General features: G+C 41.8%; 2 protein-coding genes across 2 annotated transcripts in view; both read right to left on the bottom strand.

Moving 5' to 3' along the window:
- Window positions 1-2,012, bottom strand: part of stx1b (syntaxin 1B) — a 46,481-nt gene extending 44,469 nt beyond the window's left edge. The window contains exon 1 of the mRNA XM_026355554.1: window positions 1,548-2,012. Within this exon, the coding sequence (XP_026211339.1) occupies window positions 1,548-1,577 (30 nt within the window). The 5' untranslated portion in view covers window positions 1,578-2,012. The remainder of the gene's footprint in view (window positions 1-1,547) is intronic.
- A 5,339-nt stretch (window positions 2,013-7,351) lies between these two features.
- On the bottom strand, window positions 7,352-11,415 carry prf1.3 (perforin 1.3). The gene is given in 9 exon segments (XM_033326100.1): window positions 7,352-7,464; window positions 7,466-7,628; window positions 7,831-8,201; window positions 8,650-9,148; window positions 9,382-9,518; window positions 9,732-9,824; window positions 10,322-10,363; window positions 10,558-10,804; window positions 11,353-11,415. Coding segments are annotated over 8 exon segments (1,656 nt in total). The 5' UTR covers window positions 10,798-10,804; window positions 11,353-11,415; the 3' UTR covers window positions 7,352-7,353.
- Between the last annotated feature and the right edge of the window lie 8,102 nt (window positions 11,416-19,517).

Raw genomic sequence — 19,517 nt, forward strand, 5'->3', positions numbered from 1 at the left:
GATAGATAGATAGATAGATATTAGATAGATAGATGGATATTAGATAGATAGATAGATGGATAGATAGATAGATAGATAGATAGATATTAGATAGATAGATGGATATTAGATAGATAGATAGATAGATAGATAGATAGATAGATAGATAGATATTAGATAGATAGATGGATATTAGATAGATAGATAGATAGATAGATAGATGGATGTGTTGGGTGAGGATTCAGTTCGTCTGTGTCTGACGCGAACCCAGTTGAACCCGGGTGGTGGCGGTGGTGGGAGGCGCGCGGAGGCTGCTGCAGAGTTTGAGCAGCTGATGTGACCCCCCCCCCCCCCTTAATAAATAAAGAAATAAAATAAAATCCCCTTACTATCCTCCGCCCAAACCGCCAGCATCAGCTGTTCCCTCGACCGGCGGCCAGGACGCCCTGTGCCGCACCGCATCGCTCCGCAGAGCCTCCAGTCTCACCCGGTGCAGAACCATACAGTCATAAAATGGGTGAGGCTTCGGTACAATGAACGCCCCCCCACCCCACAACCCTCTCCTCCCCCCCCCCCCCTCCCCGTCCTCCTATCCTTCCGTCCACTATCACCCGTACACGAGCGGGGGCAGCAGCAGGAAGCACGCGGAAAAGGAGCAGGTGAAGCTGCGTCCTCCGCGCCGCTGCACCTGCATCCTGATTCCTCCATCCATCCAGCCGCGCATCGATCCTCCCCCCACCGCCTGATCGGGACTGATGCTCCCACATTCACGAGGCTCTCTATCAGGGAGGAGGCGCGCGCGCTGGATGCAGGATGCGGCCTCGGAAAAAAAAAAAAAAAAAAAAAAAAATCACTGCATTTTGGTCCGCGGCTCATTTCTGTCAGCTCCCCTCCTCCTCATCCATCCTCCTCCTCCTCCTCCATCAGGTCATCCAGGCACACATGAATGGACATGCACCGCCGAATTAGCATGGATGAGGACGTTTTACAACCGAACCCGTTTTCCCATCATGCATGCAGCGCTGCATGAGGAGAAAACCTGAGCAGGGCCTCTGCGTCTAAACCCGCTGAGACGCGCTCAAATATCGGCTCCTAAGGGTGGCAAACAGAGCAAATAAAGGTGTCTGCGCTGAAACCGATGCTCACCTCCCCACAAACCACACATCCACTCCTCCCGACAAGAAAATCATTCAAACGTCTGGAAAAACGCCTCAATTTCAGGCTCCATCCTCTCTCAACTCTGCAGCTACTTTCACATCACTCTGTATTCACAGCATGACAAGCTCAGAGCCGCAACGCAACCTGCCGCTAAACCTCCTCCGCAAAGGCACCAAACGAGCACAAATGAAGCTTTCAGCAGCTTTTTCCTCTCCTCCTCTCTCCTCCTCTCTCCTCTCCTCCTCTGCGCTCCGCTCGCATCCGGATGCAGCGGATGGAGAGGCGGCGAGGCCGCGGCTACAGGAGGAGGAAGGAGAACGAGGGGAAGAGAGGAGGAGGAGGAGGAGGAGAAGGTGGTGGGAATATGGAGGCCAACAGGGATGGAAATAAAGAGGAAATTTTCAGCTTACACTTCGCAGTTCCGCCGTACGGTCCTTCATGGTGCTGCCGCGCCGAGCTGGCTAGAAAACGGAGATCGGCCCTGGTCCGGGAGGGGAGGGGGGAGGTTTCCGACACCGCGTCGTTCGTCGTTTTGCGTTTCGAGATTCCCCAACAAGATTTTCCCCCCTGTTTGTCCTCCTGTTCGTTTTTACCTCTTCTTCAGTTCCCCAGACGAGCGGACGCAGAGAGATGGAGGAAGGAACAGCGCGGTGTGACGCGGCTCAGCCTTCTGCTGCTTCTCCTGCTTCTCAGCTCTCTCTCTTTTTTTTTAATCGTGCGGCGACGGCGCGTTCAAACCCTCCTCTTCAGTTTTTTCTTCTTTTGTTAAATCGTGCCTCTCCGCCGCTCTGGCTCAGGCTGGCCCCCCTTTTGGTCCGCGGCTTTCTCCTCTTATTCCTCGGTGCGGTCGCAGTGTGGCCCCGCAGCGCGTGAAGCAGCAGCAGCAGCCCGGTAGGAAAACCGACCGAGAGAGAGAGAGAGAGTAGAGAAGGGAGGGGGAGATAGAGGAGGAGGAGAGGGAGGGAGGGGGGGGAGTGTGGTACTGATGCTGCAGAAAAAGAGAGAGGAGGGAGGAAGGAGGGGCGGGGCGATGCGGAGGGGATGGAGAGGCAGTGCGCAGGCGCCAGCTTCCTCCTTCCCTCCTCCCTCCATCCCTACCTGCTGCTGCCTCCCCCCCCTCCTTTCTTTTTGCCCCCCCCCCCCCTCTCCGCAGCAGCAGGGAGGTGTGTTCGTGTTTCAGGTGAATGAGGATTAGGATCAGGGAGAGTTGGGAGAGGGGGGAGGATGGACAATCTGTTCGCTCTCAGCGTCCTTATATGTTCAGGGGGTGCGGTGGGTGAATTACAGTACACTATATATCCAGTAGCTGTGCACAAAGGTTCACTTTCAGATGGAGCAGGGTTATACAGACATGTTGAATAAAAATAGAGCTAAGAAATGTGGGGTTGGCCAGAAAACTAGTTTTAAAAATGGATCAATCAAGTTGATCCTTCATTTCAGAAAAGTAACTAATCAGTGAAAAGAACCGGCGACAGATTAAAGAATGCATCAGAAATCTAATCAACATCTAATAATATAGTTCAGCATCTACAGATATATGACACGTGTTCCCTGATGTGATGTGAAGCTGACTTTCTGCCTCTGACACACATGGTATATGTATCAAAGTAAAAGAACAGGAGGGATGTAGGTGAGACACAGGGAGTGCTGGATGTTTGATATCTGAATCAGTCTAACTATCTGAAAAGGAGCGACCATGAGAAAAGACCAACTGCATCTGCTGCAAAATATGCAGGAACTTGCACTGATGAAGACTGGAAACACAAGAGACCATCCATCACTTGAAATGGTAAAGGTAGCCACTACAGGGGAGAATACAGAAAGCCAGAGTCTGCTTTTCCTTCAGCAGCCAGGTCCTCAAGCACTGTGGATGAGGTGAACACACTTCTTTGTACTGTGTGAATTAGACCAGTCCTGATGAGCAGCTCCAGCTCACATTCTGTGCTGACTCTGAGGTCTTAGCCCCGTAACAAAGGAAGAAGTTTGTTTGTTTTTATCTTCCCCTAAGGATTTTTACTGTAACGTGTCTAAATTACTGGTATAGTTTTTCTTTGGTACCTTTTAAATTGCTGCTTTTACTAAGTAATCAAAGTACTTAGTGGAAAGAAAAGAAAAAGTATGTGAATCGTTTTGGAATTTCGTGGTTTTCTGTATTAATTTGTCACAAAATGTGATCTGATCTTCATCTAAATCAAACTATTAATACATATAATGTGCACAAAAAAGTCTGACCTTATAGTGCTAGTGTAGTATGTGAATCTTAATTATCTCAAAAAAGCTAATTGGAGTCAGCTGCTAGCATTAGTTAAGAACATTATTTTGGAGGTGTGGACTAGAGCTACTGTAACTGACAAAAAACACTCAAACCTTTTGAGTTTGTGATGCACATAACAAAATAATGCAGAAAACCCTGAAATACCAAAAGGTTCACATACTTTTTCTTTTTGTAGGTTATGAATGAATGCAAAGACCCTCCTTAAACGAGCTAGAAGAACAGTGTGGTGTGGTAAAAATCCACTTCAAATTACTAAACCTCAAGCATGTAGAGTACGTGTGTGTGTGTGGGGGGGGGTGACACCGTATGAGTGTAAAGAAAACGTGTTTGCTCATAAGAAAGCTCTTCATGTGAAATGAGTACACCACAAAAGTAGCAAGAATTAGTGTCAGTGTATGCAGACCGTGTTGATTAGGTCAACAGCAGTCGGGAAGAAACTGTTTGTACGGATTAGGTCATGATGGAGCGCGGCCTCTAGCTGGAGGGGCGAAGGGCTCATCTCAGAGGAAGGACAGCTCTACTAGACAGAACACTTCATCACTTTCTATACTTATCACTTCGTCACACTCAGGTGAGAACTTGTGCAGTGTCGATATTTATCTCTTTTTAATCTGGAATCATGTTGCTGAAAATGCTGAGGCGGAGACGGGCGCCCCCTGTCCACAGGTACGGCTTTGTGAGAGTGTGGCAGCAGTGATTTACGAGGCCAGCTGCTATTAAAATAGAGCCTTGAGATTTAAAATGGAGTTTTAATGGTGGAGATGAACTCTGGAGGCTCCGGCAGATTGGCTGGATGCCCGGAGGAAACACTGCTGGAATTCCCCCGCACCCCCCTCGTTCTCACCCTCATCCCTACTGTCTTCTCTTTTTTGCTTTAGAGGGGAAAACGAAGTGAGCTTAGCTTCAGCAGACATTAGGTTTTCATTGAGGAGAGTCTAACGTCTGGTTTTGTCCCTTTTGGAGGTCTTTGAAGTGCTCTTGAAGGAAATCGGAGATCTTGTTTCATCTATGATTCACCTCGCCTGGTCTGTCCTTGTAAGTTTAATAGGATGGTGGGCACCCTGAAATGTTATCTGGCTAGACAATATATCCTTTTTGTCCATCTCACTTTTTAACTTTGCTTTGGTCTCAGAAGTGGAGAGGACACATGGTGATGTAAAAAAAGCTGCCCTGTCATGCTCGTGCTCTTTACAGTCTGATTAAGAGCTCTGCTTGTCTACTCTCTTAGATCATGTTTCAACCCTTAAAAAAATGACGTTACCCATTCAACTAAACTTCAAACTCGATTACATCTTTGTAGAAAATGTAGTAACATTATGATTATGTTCTGATATGATATATTTCCTAAAAAGGTGGTGGTTTTGTTTAAACATTATTAAACAACAGTAAATGAAGTGACCGTGAATTCATATGTTCAGTGTGACCCTATTAGTGACATATTTGCCATTTATGTGTGAAGACTGTAAAACATGTCTCCTTTATGTTAATTGAAAAATGTGGTTGCAATTACAAAAACCTGTTTGTGATGAGCTGTAGGAATGGAATTTAAGTAGACCGGGTGTCATGATGAATTAATCCATTGATCGTGATGCGTTTCTTGTCTGCATTTAAGTTAGCAGTGTCAAAAAGCTTTTTAGGTGCCAAAACACATCGCAGTGGTTTGAAATACTAGAAGAAATGATTTTACAACTCTGAAAAGTTACCTTGGCAACAGTTTTGAGGTAAAATCAAGGTAAACAGCATTGTACATGGTAAAAAGTAGACTGGCAGAAATGCACGCTGGCAGTGTGATGTGCACGCTCAGTCATGTGAATCTCAAATATAAGTATGGTCATACGTTAAGTGTAAGTGTTAATGTGAGACATCTTCTCTATTGACATATTGCCGCTGAAGGTCAAAACATGTCGGAGCTGATTCATTAGTCAGACCTGCTCTGACCAATCAGAACACAGAGAGAAGGAGCTGAAGGCCTTTACAGAGCCGGCTGTTAACCTCATATCCACCCAGCCTCTCTCAGCGTTTTTTTATAGTGCTTAAAAAATTAGACTGATGACTATCATCAAGTTCATCAATATTTCTACAATCAAAACTAACCATGACATTTTTCACATTTAAAATGTGAAACCCAAACATGACAGACAGAAACAACAGCTGCCGCTGGACCACGTCTGTCAGCAGATGGCTCAAACTGATGGCTTAACTGCAGCAGCTCTCAGCCTTTGTGCCTGCAGGTGGCGCAGGTCTGGACTGTAGGTCTGACGCTATCGCTCACGCCATCAAACTGTCGCAACAGCGCGCGGCGCCGTTTTAACCATTGGTGATGAGGTTAAGCTTATGTGTGTTTTCTTTAAGATCGCTGAAAGACAAAGAGGAGATACGTTTGTATCATGATGACAAATAGTAAATTAGGTTATTGAAGTTAAAGATTTGAATGAAACCCTACAATGTCAGTACACAATAACACTGGGTCCCAATCCTGTGTGCATATGATATGCAATATGTTTCTGCAGTACATGTACAAGAAATCAGCAACTGCTGTACACTAACAGATGATACAATATATGTGCTGTCACATTTCATTCAAGCTGCAAATTAAAGTGAACTCAACCTCATGCAGAATAATATTAATATGCCGACACGTTAGCAGTGTCACTGAAAGCCTGCTCTAAATTACAGCATAGTCTGGATTGATTTTTTTTAGCATTAGATAGTAACCTGAGGTTCCATTCAGAAATGACATGAGTAGTTTTTATTTAAGACTCAACTTCATGTGACACTGGCTTTAAAACTGTTTTTCAAGGTGCTTGATACTTTGCATAATCAAATATGGGAAACAATGGCAGCTATCAAGTGTTTTGGAGTATCAAGGAAAATATATTTTAGAAATATATAAAGTTTCTTTAATTATTTGTCTGCATCATCAGTGAATAACTGACAACTGCTTTCTGTGTGTGTGGTTGTGTGTAGGTGTTACACAGTCAGCAGTGTTACGCTGAACCGTTACAGTTAAAGCACATAGTCACTACTGCTGACAGCGACTCAGCCTGAGCAACAGGAGGCACAAAGAGAGTGGCCTGAATAGTCACAATTTTTTTTGCCTTTCCACGTCTTGTGTGCATTGTGTTGTTGTGGGTCCTCATCTCAGTCCTTTCCAGTCCAGTCCACATTTCTCCTGCAATACTAGAAACTAAGAGGCAACAACTTTTACTAACACTATTACGATTACTGTAGAATTACTAAGTTTTTGAAGTCCATCTTAAAACAACATTCAGGTGTCCTTGATTGTTGATTAGATTTTGCATTATTAGTTTTGAAAAGGGGATCTACCATTGCCATTACCATTGCAGGAAACACTGAAAAAACGGACTTCCTATCAACAACATAGTGACTTTGAGCGATAACAACTTTACTTATTCAACCCGGTCTGCTTAAACCTTTTGTTATCTTCAGTTCAGAATTATTATTTTTTTGCACAAATAACTGTGGGTCACAGGTTAGGAAACGTTTTGTGTGAACAGGGAGAATTGTTGCAATCTACAAAAATAATGTTTAATGTTCATTTGGGAACAGGATTATTGTTTAAAGGTTGACCTTAAAAATGTTAACTGATCCTTTAAGTGTGCCACAGAATCGTGGAAAAGATAAGTTTGGTCCATTACATCGGAAATTGTTGTCAATTTAATGCAAAATCCAAACTTCTACATTTATCCAATAAGTTCTATAAAGATCAGCTAAATGACATTTTTAATTAAATCACCTCTTAGACACTCTTTAAAAAGTTTTATTGGTATATGTGCAAATTTACTACAAATAACGCTGTAATGCCAACAAGCATGAAGAAAGATTGAAGGAGTAGGCAACGTTTCATCTCAAACATCTAAAACACAGCAACAGGAAATTATCAGATGAAAGAAAATTTAAAGAAAGAAGCTGTTGTGAGTTCATGCAGCATCCTGTATTGTCATTCCTGAACTCTCCTGGTCCTCCTTTGTGTATCTCATTATGTCTTCATAGTTCGGCGTGGCGGCATACTCCTCGCACAGCGACCCCTGTTAGGCTGGGAGCACACGCTGCAGACAGCTCAACGGACAGTGTGCCGTGTTTCAACCGGAACGTCTTGCTGATTTTGGAGCCCACCGTAGGGACGACAGATGCTTTCCCCAGCAGATCGTCATTCCAGACATTGTCTCGGTCCCAAACTTCGAAAAGGACAGGTCTAGAAGGGAGACGTGTACAGTACAGCATCACCAAAAAGTTTAGGTCTAGAGCTTCACATATTTGGGAAAACATAAATCTCTTGGTGTAAAGCTACAGAAAGTGCCTGATTAGCTTAGCCTAGAATAGCCAAGTCTAAAAACTCAAAACAGTCCTAAATTTATTTCATTCCACTCTAATTTCAGTCCAGTACATTGACTCACTGTCTGTGCCGTAGGTTGACAGTCCCATAGTTAATGAGATAGTTCCATCGGGGGAAATCATTGTTCCAGATCACTGGTGTTGATTCCCCTTGTTTCCCGTAGAAGATCTTAACGTAGCCATCTGTCTTGCTGAAATAGTCGCCCCACAACCCTGCAGCTTGGACCACCGTCACATTCATCTGGGCCACTCCTGGCTCAGCAGGGCAGCAGTTGGAATCAACCATGCGGTGCCCTTTGCACTGACATGCACAGTTCTTGTTCTGGTGGCCTACTTTGCAGCTGGCGGGGCAACTGACTGGCTTTGCACTTTGGGTGATGTAGTGGCTGATGGCCGTACGTAGGCTCTCTTGTAGCATTTGGTTTTCTCTCACCTACAGAGAAAGACTTAATTTATAATGAGTAAGGTCTCTTTCTGTCTGTAGATGATTTATGACCCCAGACAGCAGGATTGCATTTAGCACACATATAGAAAAAGCTATGTTCTTGAATTGCACTGTGGACCTGGTTCGTCCAATTTTTGACAAGGAACAATATCAGAGTAAAATGTTTCATGCCTACGTAACGTTTCACTTTGTGAAATTTGCATAGGGAAGAGGACTAATCATTTTGTTTTTTTCCTTTTTTTTATACACACACACAGAATTGGTGTTTAGGTGAGGGGTTTAGCGAAGTTATGTTGTTAACCTTACACGATTGTTAAAAGCATCCCAAGACAGCACTAACATCTTAATTAAGATTGTCAGCACTGTTTGAGAACAAAAGGCAAAATCCCAAAAATCAAGGATAAAAACATAAATAACAAGCTTCCCAACTCCTTACCAGCAAGTGCAATGGGCTGATCTGGTAGGATACCACACCTGGGACCCTCTTTAGGGAACTGAGCCACTTCTTGTACCCTTCAGCCCCTTTGGTGTTAAATAGGATGTCCCCTACATCTCCATCTCCTCCCAGAACCTCAGTGCTTCGATCAGAGAAAGCCTGGCTGAAGGTTGCCCCATTTTTAAGGCTATTGCTTTTGTTTTTGCAGAATGCGACAGATGGGCTGATGGTAACGCCTTTGATGGTTGCACTGGCCTCGACAGAGAGACAGTTGCTGACAGCGTGGACGGACATCTTGCTCATGGCAGCTTCGCAGGTCCTGATGGCTGTGATGGAGTGCACTTGGCCCCCAAGTTGAACCCTACGGATGAAGTGAGTTCCATAGATGGCGATAAACTGTTTGAAGGCTGTCGTGTTCTTGAGATCGTAAGTTGAGGGAAGAGCCTTCAGGGATTCCTCAAACTCTTTACTGACCGGAGGGCTGGAGTGAAGACGAAACCTGAGAGGGGAAAACAAAAGGGAACATGTATGCACATTTTCAAGTTGATTTCTAAACAGAAATAGAGTGCAGTATGTGCAAGAAGGATATAAATCTAATCGATTTTTCCATTACACCATTTTTGTACACCTGTAAGACAGCATTAGTATAGTTCACACCGTTTTATTTGTTCTATAGTGTTTATATGTCTAAATTGGGAATATACAATACATACCCTTCCTCTCATGACTTACGTGTAGTATTTGCATTTTAAATCATGGGTGGCGAAGGAGAACTTGTCCTGCTTGCTGCGGCTCTCTGCAAACTGTGATGACTTGGAGTGTGATCCTCCGATTGCAAACCCGAACTTTCCACCAATACTGAGGCCCACCTGAATCACATCACAACAGGTGACTGCATACATGAGCCCATCTCAGTGCACTGTACATTGCTCAGCGATTTGATCATTTTCAACATTTCTAATATCGCATACACAATAAATCCATTCAAATGGAAAATAATGTGACTGAATCGTGGAGCAATGTACAGTGAAATGCTAAGGTCACAAACTTGTATTAAAACTGAATTCTGCAGAAAATCCCACCTTCCAACTCGTTCCCATGGATGAACTTGTTTCTTTCATCACCGACTGGCTGGACTCAAAGATCTTACTGCTTACACTCTGCTGGCACTCCACCTGAGCCAAAGAAGACACTGAGTAATGATGTTTCATTTACAATACAGGCTTCACAAACTCATACAGTAAGTAGCACAAAATGCTTAACACACCACGAGTCCCATGTTGAGACATCTTTGGTTTTGTTATGGGTTCCTTTGCAATTTCTCACTCATGATTTTTCTAGAAATGTTTCTTTAACGTGTTCCTGAACCCATAAACTAGACTGTTCACTTCTAACAAAACCATGAGTAAACATTTCATATACCAACATTGTTGTGACCTGTTGTGGGTCATTGTTAAACCTACATATTCTGTACAGTATATTACTAATATCTTCATTAAATGGACGTTTTTTAAATGTAAGTCACACACATCACTGCGTGTCTTTGGTTTAAAAAAAAAAGGTTCAAGAAGTTATGAGTCATATCAAGAGCGTTTATCAACAAATCAACTTGTTTTATTCTCCTTTTTTGTATGATTTTTCAGTCAGATACAGTGACACATCTTTTACTGACCTTGATCCGCCAGTCCAAAACCGACACTGGGAGTTTCTGGGTCTAATAGTGGAGGAAACATCAGTAGAGATAAAGTGAATTAAGATGCTGTCAGCTGTCATCGTTTTATTCTTATAATATCTGAAGTTGTCAGTTAAAAGCACTTGGTCTTATATTAAAAAATCTGAATGGCTACTTTCTTGTCTCAAACCTAAATCGGGTGACACAAAAACTGCAAGAACACTTCAAGATCTCACCTGGTTGAGAAGGTGGTTGTAGCACATGGTGCAGTTCCCCTCAGCTCCTCCAACCATAAAGTCTATGATGTTGATCACGTTGGCACCGCTGACTTGCATCTTCACCACATCGAAACCCTCGCCGGCCAGATTGTGACCTGGTACGAAGGGAGCCCGCTGGCATTCGGTGAAGGTGCCGGTCTGACAACCCAGGGAGGGAGAGAGGAAGAGGACGAGGAAGAGAGGGCAGGTGGAGAGCATTGTAGAACTGAAAAGACAGAGGACAGATACAGGATGCTTTCTGTTCCTCTAAACAGAGCTAGAATGAAGTACTGTATATGCTGTACGTCTGGATTTGTGTTTTCTGTAATTCACCCATCCAAAGTCAGAACACATATATTACGGATAATATAAAAATGAACATTTGCAAATATTCATTTGAGAGAAACATTTTTTTTGTTACAAACAACAAACAAATAGTTATCAAAACAGTCATGCATTCAGAAGTATAAAGTTATATTTATGACTTTGCACCCACTATTTTAAATTCAACAGGTTTGTCTTTGTAGCACTAAACATATAGAGCAATGAGCTAATGTTTATGTTTTCTGACTTTACATTTACATTTAAAATGAACTTTCAGAGATAAGCCATTAAGTTTGAATGAAAAATGTTTTCTTATCCTTAATATTACATTTTTTTCTTAAATAATAAATAGTCTAAACTCTGGTTTAAATCTTTTTGAGACTTTAATTTAAGAAATGAAAGCTCCTTCAGGACACTGATGTTGTTGGTAATGTAAAATAGATGACTCACCCTGCTGATGTCCGGAGAAGTCGAAAAAGGAGGAGGTTTACTGTAAACTGATGATGTTGAGTCCTGATCAGTCTGGTCTTGAGTCTGGTGTGTGTGAGAAGCAGCAGTGTGGGTGATTTTAACACTTATTAAGGCATTATTCTGTCTAAGAGTGTGATCACACCTCCAGATGCTCTGAATCCTTCTCTTCCTTAATATCATTCAGCCTCATCACAAACACACAAATCATAAACACTTAGACTGACACATTTTAGACGCACATTAAAAAGTTAAAACAGAAAAAAAAACTATTAAAAGATAACTATAGTTGATATCAAGGCTGTCAGGCAATTTTAACCAATAAGCTATGCTTTACTATCATATTTTGCTGAACATTTGATAATGTTTTGAGACATAAGTTGAAGATGGTATATCATTTAAAAAAAAAAGACAACACATCCGTAACAGAATTATTTGACATTTTGAGAGTAAAGCTGTAATATTTGAAAAACAATGTCAAGACTATAGAGACAATAGATTAAAACAAGATTGTATCATTTCAAAAATTGTATTTTAATATAATAATATTATGTTACAGCCTTATTCCAAAATGAATATAATATATATATAATGAATTATTTTTCTACAACAAATTCCTCATAATGTCAAATTGAATTTTTTTTAAACCTTTACAATTTTATCATAAATAAAAAACAAAAGAAAATCACATCAACTTGATTGCAGTCCACCTGTGGGAAATTCAGTTAATTGGACATGATTTGGAAAGACGTACACCTGTCTATAAAAGGTCCCACAGACAACAGTGCATGTCAGAGCACAAACCAAACCACGAAGTTTGATATTGTCTGTAGACCTGTGAGACAGGATTGTAACGAGGCACAGATCTGGGGAAGGGTAGAGAAATATTTCTATAGCATTGTAGGTCCCAGTGAGCACAGTGGCCTCCACCATCCTTAAATGGAAGATGTTTGAAACCACTAGGACACCTCCCAGAGTGTCACTTCTGAAGGTAACTAGGCACCGCTCAGCACCTGGCCAATACCATCCCTACAGTGAAGCATGGTGGTGGCAGGACTGGGAGATTAGTCAGGATCGAGGGAAAGGTGAACGCAGCAATGTACAGAGAAATCCTTAAAGAAAACCTGTTCCAAAGCGCTCTGGACCCCAGACTGGGGCCATGGTTCTTCTTTCAACAGGACAGTGATCCTGATTGAACACTTCTGTGTATAGATCTGAAATGGCTGCGCACAGACGCTCCCCATTAGAAAAAGTTAGGCACTGAATACTTTCTAGATGATATTATATTTTAAGATTATAGGATTAAAACAGTCATTTTCTACTAGCATTCTAAAAGTACTTTCAACAATCCTCTGAAGAACAAGATCTCCACACAAGGGTTCAGCTTTGTTTAGCTAATGAGCTGTAAGGATACTAGATCTGGTACATCTGATACCAAACTAAGTGTGTGTGTGTGTGTGTGTACAGAAAGCTGTCTTGTGCGTAAGCAACAAATGAAATTCAGACTCAGCAGAAAAGTTGCTGTGGAAGACACACTGGTGTCATGACTGTTACAAACATGCTAACAAGAAAATGAAATTCTAAATAACAAATAAAAATGTAAGAAATTGCTCACAACTACCAACAGATCATTTTTAGAACAGAATATTGCACTGTTTCACACTGTAGTTTATCAATGGGCATGTCAATGTAACCATATAACTGAACTATTCACATAGTGGTACAGTATTTTTCATTTGCTTGAACACACGCAATCTGACTGCTCAATTTCAAAATGAACACACATTATGTTGGAAGTTTTTTGAGTTATATATTGTAGAAGAGAAATGTCAGGGTATCTGTGAACTGAAGCTAAAGTGGACAAGACAACAACCCAAAAAACACAACATGCTTGTGAGTCAAAGTAGTGACCTTAATCCCATAAAAGGTTATTGTAGCAGGATGGCAGCCTACATCCCTGACCTGAAGCTGTCCAGTATGGAGGAATCAGCTAAAATACCTTCATGCCAATAACAGTTCTTAAACAACTACTGGAAAACTTTGGTTGAAGTTACTGCTACAAAAACACAATCACATAAGTTACTGCAGACCGTTTTTTTTTTTTTTGCCACACACTAATGTAAAAATATTTAAGATTCGATAATTCATCTGAACAATTCATATTCTGTTTTTTACTTTGCAGTTTCCATATGAATTTCAAATTGTTCTCTTTATTTTATCTGCTTTATCCCTCCATTCACTCTCTCTGTTGTCTCTTCCTCCCCCTACAGGACGACTGTGCCACTGCAACTGATGGATCTTTTCACCTTGGACCAAGGTTGAAAGGCAAAAGGAAAATATCTGTGTGTGTGTGTGTGTGTGTGTGTGTGTGTGTGTGTGTGTGTTTTCTGAATTCTTTGCTTTATTCAATTGTTGCATTTGTGTTTGAAATAGGATTTTCTGTTTTCAGAGGATTTTGTTCTTTTTCTGTCTGCACATACCCGACAAATGCACACACACACACACACACACACACACACACACACACACACACACACACACACACACACACACACACACACGTTCCCGTAGGTTATCATAGATGGCAGTGATGGCTCTGTTTGTCTCCACAGGAACGTTATGAGATTAAGTGATGCCTCTCTGATAACAATGTCGTATTTAGCTGCGCACACACAAACACACACTCACACACGTTTGTCCTTCTATACTTGTGAGGACACATCATGCATTCCCCAGCTTCTGACCTTTACCTTAACCTAATTCTACTCATAACCCTGAAACCAAGTCTGGAAAAAAGCTCACCGATTACTTAGTTTAGACACGTGCATGAGATTTAGTGCCACTCAAACTCACACCTGAGACAGGTTTGTGTGAATATTTTTTGTTTTATTTGCATTGCCTTCTGCAATCCATTTAAAAAGTGGTGTTTTGTGCACAAAGGAAAAATCATAAAACAAACAAACACACAAAGAAAAAACACAAACAAACCTAAATAAAACATATGCAAACTAATAGTTGTGATTTGTTGTTTGAGGGAAATTTTTGCTTTTCTTCTATATATTTGAAGCTTGTTAGTATTTGAACAACGTGTGAATTTGACCACTCAGCTTCTGGTTCGATCTGTGTGTTCACGGTTTGGAAACTGTGACTGACGTGTTTAAGCAAATGAGAAAAAATGGCCAGTTTAGGGAAACACTCTTACGGGATGCTCTGTGTAACCTGGAGCAGCTTGTCACTGGGCATCGTCCTGTATTTCACTGCATGTTTCTGTGCCTGCTGGAGCTGCTGCCCTTCACCATGTGATGCTGCCACTATATGCGCCAGACATAGTGCTTGGAGTTCTGCCCAAATAATTTCATTTTGTCTCAGCAGGCCAGAAAATCAGTTTCCTCATTCGCTGAGAGCCCAGTTAATTCTGTCGGCAGACTCCAAACAGGCTTCCACCACAAAGAGGACATCTTATATTGATATATCACCTCCCTTCTTATCCAGGTACTTAGGCCAAACAGTCAACTCTAGAGGTTGTTTGACCATCTACAGACAGACACGGTCTGTCTTAGTGTTCAAAAAGTTAAAGGATATAAATACTTTCTGAAGCAAAACAAGTTCATATGTCTTTTTATGGAAGGAAAGAGTTTGTCTATGGTAATACAAGAATTTATTATTAATAATTCATAAGTCGTTTGAAAACAGAACAATTGTCTGTTTTCTATTAAGTTAAAGCCCCAAAAGAAAATCTATTTCCTCTGAGTCTGACGTGAAAAGTCCAGTTGTGACAGATGGGTTACATAACTCTACAAAGGTCTCCTTAGAGGACATTTGTATCTGCAGTCTTTCTGTGTGACTGCAGGTTACACACAGAGAGAGAGAATCGCCAGCAGCCAGTGCACGTGGCTCACACATCATCGTTCATTTCCCCTCTCTGCTAATGACTTCCTCACATTATGCAGTAAGTAACCGTATTCTCCAAGAAGAAGTGGAAATTCATATCAATGAAGCACTGTCTCCTGAACCACAGATTATTGTTCCATAGCTTTTTTTTTTCAACCAGTTTCAATTCAGTATTAATGTTTGAATCTTTTCTGATTATATTTGCATATTGCAGCTGCAGTGTTGAAGTTAGCTAACATCAGTGACACCTTGCTGTCCTCTCTCTCTTCTCTGTGCTCCAGTGCCTGTCTTGTGTTGCTGCTGTACAGTATGTGGCTGTTGTTGGGAACGTCCTGATGTATCTGTATCTGTATCTGGTGTGGACAAGTGCACAGCAATTTATACAACTTACAAGACAAGACAAAATGATCACACAGTTACGAATACAGTATATACTGATAGAGGTGTGCATTAAGAATTACAATGTAAGTGGAGTGGAGTGTATCTAAGAGAGTGGATGACTTTAAGTGGAGACTGACTTAACTGCATGAGAACGTCCAGTTGTGCACACATTGTGTCAGTCTGGGAAGTCAACGGCAGGAAGAAGCTTCTTGTGATGTGAAACAAAATAGAGTTTTCCTAAGGGTTGACCCCTCCCCCTTGGCTCCTGGAGTCCTGCAGGCCCTGAAGTGATGGCAGACAAACTGTAGGCTGGTGTCATGCTTGGCAGTAGTGATGGAGAAGGTCAGCATGGACTGAGTTACTGACTTAGACAGGTTGAACCTCTTCTTTGTCAGGGAACTGTGGAGCCACGTGGGTGATGGAGGCTGTGCTCACTGTGGGTTTTATCAAATGGTACTCAAGGAGGTGAAGCAGCACGAGCATTTTGTTGGGGCCTACTTTCAGAGGTGGATTAATCTACATTTGCTGCAGCAGTGAAAACCGGGCAGTGAGACAAAACTCACTAACAAGTTTTCAAACTTGAGTCTCCCACATGATGCTGTTTTTAGCTCTCAGCTTCTCAGCAACATGTTCACACATTCACACATGAGAGCCGCACGCATATTTAAATAACTCCTCCATAATCTCAGTTTACATACTCAATACAAAGTGTTGGCTCTGGGTTATTTTCTGTTGCTATAGGAATATATGAAATCAAATCTCGGGTGTATTTATTTGACCTTACTTTATTCATGCAGGTCGATAATAACACATTTCTGCCGAGTGAGCAGGAAACTAAAGCTGAATGAAGTGGAGGTCTGATTAAAAGAACAAAGACGCTGGTAAGGTCATTCAATCCGTGCAAGTGGGGGAAGAAGTACCCCGATTCAAATTTAATAAATAGAGGAAAATACCAGTACAACACTGTAAAACTACTTGATTGCAAGTAAATGTTTACTCTAATAAAAGTATAAAGGCTTTATTTCTCTATGTACCAGCAAAAGTAGCGATATTATATTTATTAATATTATAATTTTCATCCTCATGATTATCTCAGGTATGTCCAGAATTTCATTAAATCTGGTACAAAAGTCCACTTGGACTCATGGATGACGGATTAGACAGACATGCACCTAAATTGTAACGATCCTTGTTGGCAGAGTCAGTCTAGTTAAGACCTGAGTTTAGTCTAGTGGTTCCCAACCTAGAGGCCAGTTCCAAGACAAATCAGAAAGGTGGTGGAAGGTGGTTCTGCACACATTTAATGAATGAACTCATCTTTTTTATTAGTTATATTTTGGATGAGTTGATTTATTATTGAAATGAAACCAGATGTTTAGAAATGTTTCTATAAAAGAATCTCAAGACTTAAAAGTTGTGTTTTATATAATATCTTATAAAATGGTATGTTTTGTGTGTAAAATCTTAAATTGACAAATAATAAACAATTATAACTGTCTCGTAAATGTAGTAATGTAAAAAGTAGAATTTTTCAAAGGTATAGTTTTGATGTAATAAACGTATGATAAGTACAAGTATAACATATGACCTCATTTTACAGTACAGTCAGTTTACACAACAGTTGTATTAACTTTTTTTTATCTCTGTTGCTAAGCCAACGTGGATGAAAAATTATTAAAATGCTTTTTGCTGAAAAAACAAAAGGTCCACAAAACTACTCATTGAACCTTGGAGTGATATCACATTTCTTCTCGTATTTTGTTTTATGAGTCACGCTGTAATCCTGAAGTTCTCCGTGGGGTTTAAGAATACAATACCACATCCACTTGTGTTTTCAGCGTCACTGAAGCTGTGTTCAGTTTACCTTGGTGATGAGAGTTGGCCCCAGTCAGTAGCTTAGTCTATGTCAGTTGTGTTGCAGACATCACCAAGACGAAACAAAGACAAGATGAATCACTCAACTAAGGTTAATTCCTACACTTTGAGAAACAATTCAGCTTCTGTTTCCTGGAAACACTCAGTGACACCCACATGCAGTTTTTCATGAACCAACAGATCTTCAACACACAGACCATCGGTGGCTCTTTGCATTAGACTGAAGCTTCAGATTAATTCTATAGTTTCATCCTCTTTTAGACTTTCTCCTTCAGGAGCCATGTGGGTTTTTTTTAGGATACTTTCTCAGGCCGTTCAGCCAATCCCTTAAAAACAAGCATTCCTAAGGAAGGGCTGGTTTCCATGGCAGAGATAATTAAATCTCTGTAGGAGTGGCCTGGAGGACTTGCAGCAGCAGTCAGCTGTAAATACATGCCTATGTGGGCACACAAGCCTCATAAAACCATGCAGGGCCCCTCTGCTGCAGGAAGAAGGCAGAATTCATTCACGTCAGCCGAAACCTTCAGTGTGAAAACTCCCATTCAAAGTCTGTTCAGCAGGTTTTCATCTGTACAGTAGTCTTTCTTCAGGGGAGATGAAACTTTGGTCGTCCCTGATGTGCAAACATGACCTAAAAACAAAGTCGGTCACTGTTAAATTAAATATAATCACATTTAGAGTTTGATGCCAGCCACACACTCAACAAAGGTTGGGACAGAGGGGGGTTTACCACCGTGCTACATCACCATTTTATCTTCAGGACGATCAATCTGCCTCTTGTTGCTGGTTACAAAACTCCAGCTGCTCAGTAAGGTGTCGTCACTGCTGTTCTCCTCCATACATTTTCAATAGGAGACAGCTGGGGACTGCAGACAGCCCAGTCAAACACACACACACACACACACACACACGTACTGTGTCTTTGCAGTCACACTGTACCATGACAATGACAAAGCTGTTCCCTGAATGCAAAATGTTCTTGAAAAAAACAAAAACTAAAGAATCCAGAGCAGTGTTAAAAACTAGAACTTTCATTAAGGCTACATGATGATTTTGCTGGTATAATAAAAATGGTTTTCCTTCGTACATTAGGAGCTTCTAGGGACTCTAACATGCACCTTTTTTTACAAATGAGACAGCAAAAGGTACTGTAAGTTAGAAGTTACAATATTATAAAGGCATTTGCATCCACAAACAGAACTAAACAAGTATTACAAGAGGAAATGGAAATGAAGGCAACTTCTCAACAGTATGAAAACAGTCACCACAGTTTGGGCTCATTCCCTCACATGTTGATTGAAACAACAATCTATGGTATATATGGTAGTTTTGACTTGATTTCTTTTTACTGTTAGACTACCCCCGAAATACAAATGTGCCATGTTACCTAACCATCAGAAACATAATCCCTTCATTTTAATCCTTAAAACCCTTTTAAACTTTTCATGTTCAGTCAAAATGTGCCTTAAAGTTGACAAAGATCACATCAAAGTATCAACTTCTGCAAAGTACATTTAGATCAGGGGATGTTTGTGCAATGTGATGATGGTTGAACCATTCAGGGCTTGTTAAGCGTCGTGTCTGTGAAGTCACGAAGCCACAGAAACAAGAAGGAAATGATCTCCGCCACTTCCTCACTGTTCCGTGTCTGCACCATCATGTGGTGTCAACACACTCGCGTGGCACAGCAGCTTAGTGTTTACGTTAAACGGAAACGTAGCGAGGACACAGCCTCCGTCCGTCCGTCCGTCCGTCCAGTCAGTCAGTCAGTCAGCGCACGGCGGCTTCGCACAGGCCGCCACGGCCAGGTGCAGCTCCGCTCGGCTCTGCTCGGCTCCGCTCGGCTCGGCTCGGCCCTCCTCGACCCCCTCACAACAAAAACACGCAGTTAACCCACCATGATGGTGACTCCGCCCCCACGCTATGTGCTGGCTCGAGGTCCGTTCCTGTTACCGTACTGCCCGGAGCAAACGGGCACGGTGAACTAGGGGGAGTGTCCC

Source organism: Anabas testudineus, chromosome 8 (genome assembly GCF_900324465.2).
Source record: "Anabas testudineus chromosome 8, fAnaTes1.2, whole genome shotgun sequence".
NCBI lineage: Eukaryota > Metazoa > Chordata > Actinopteri > Anabantiformes > Anabantidae > Anabas > Anabas testudineus.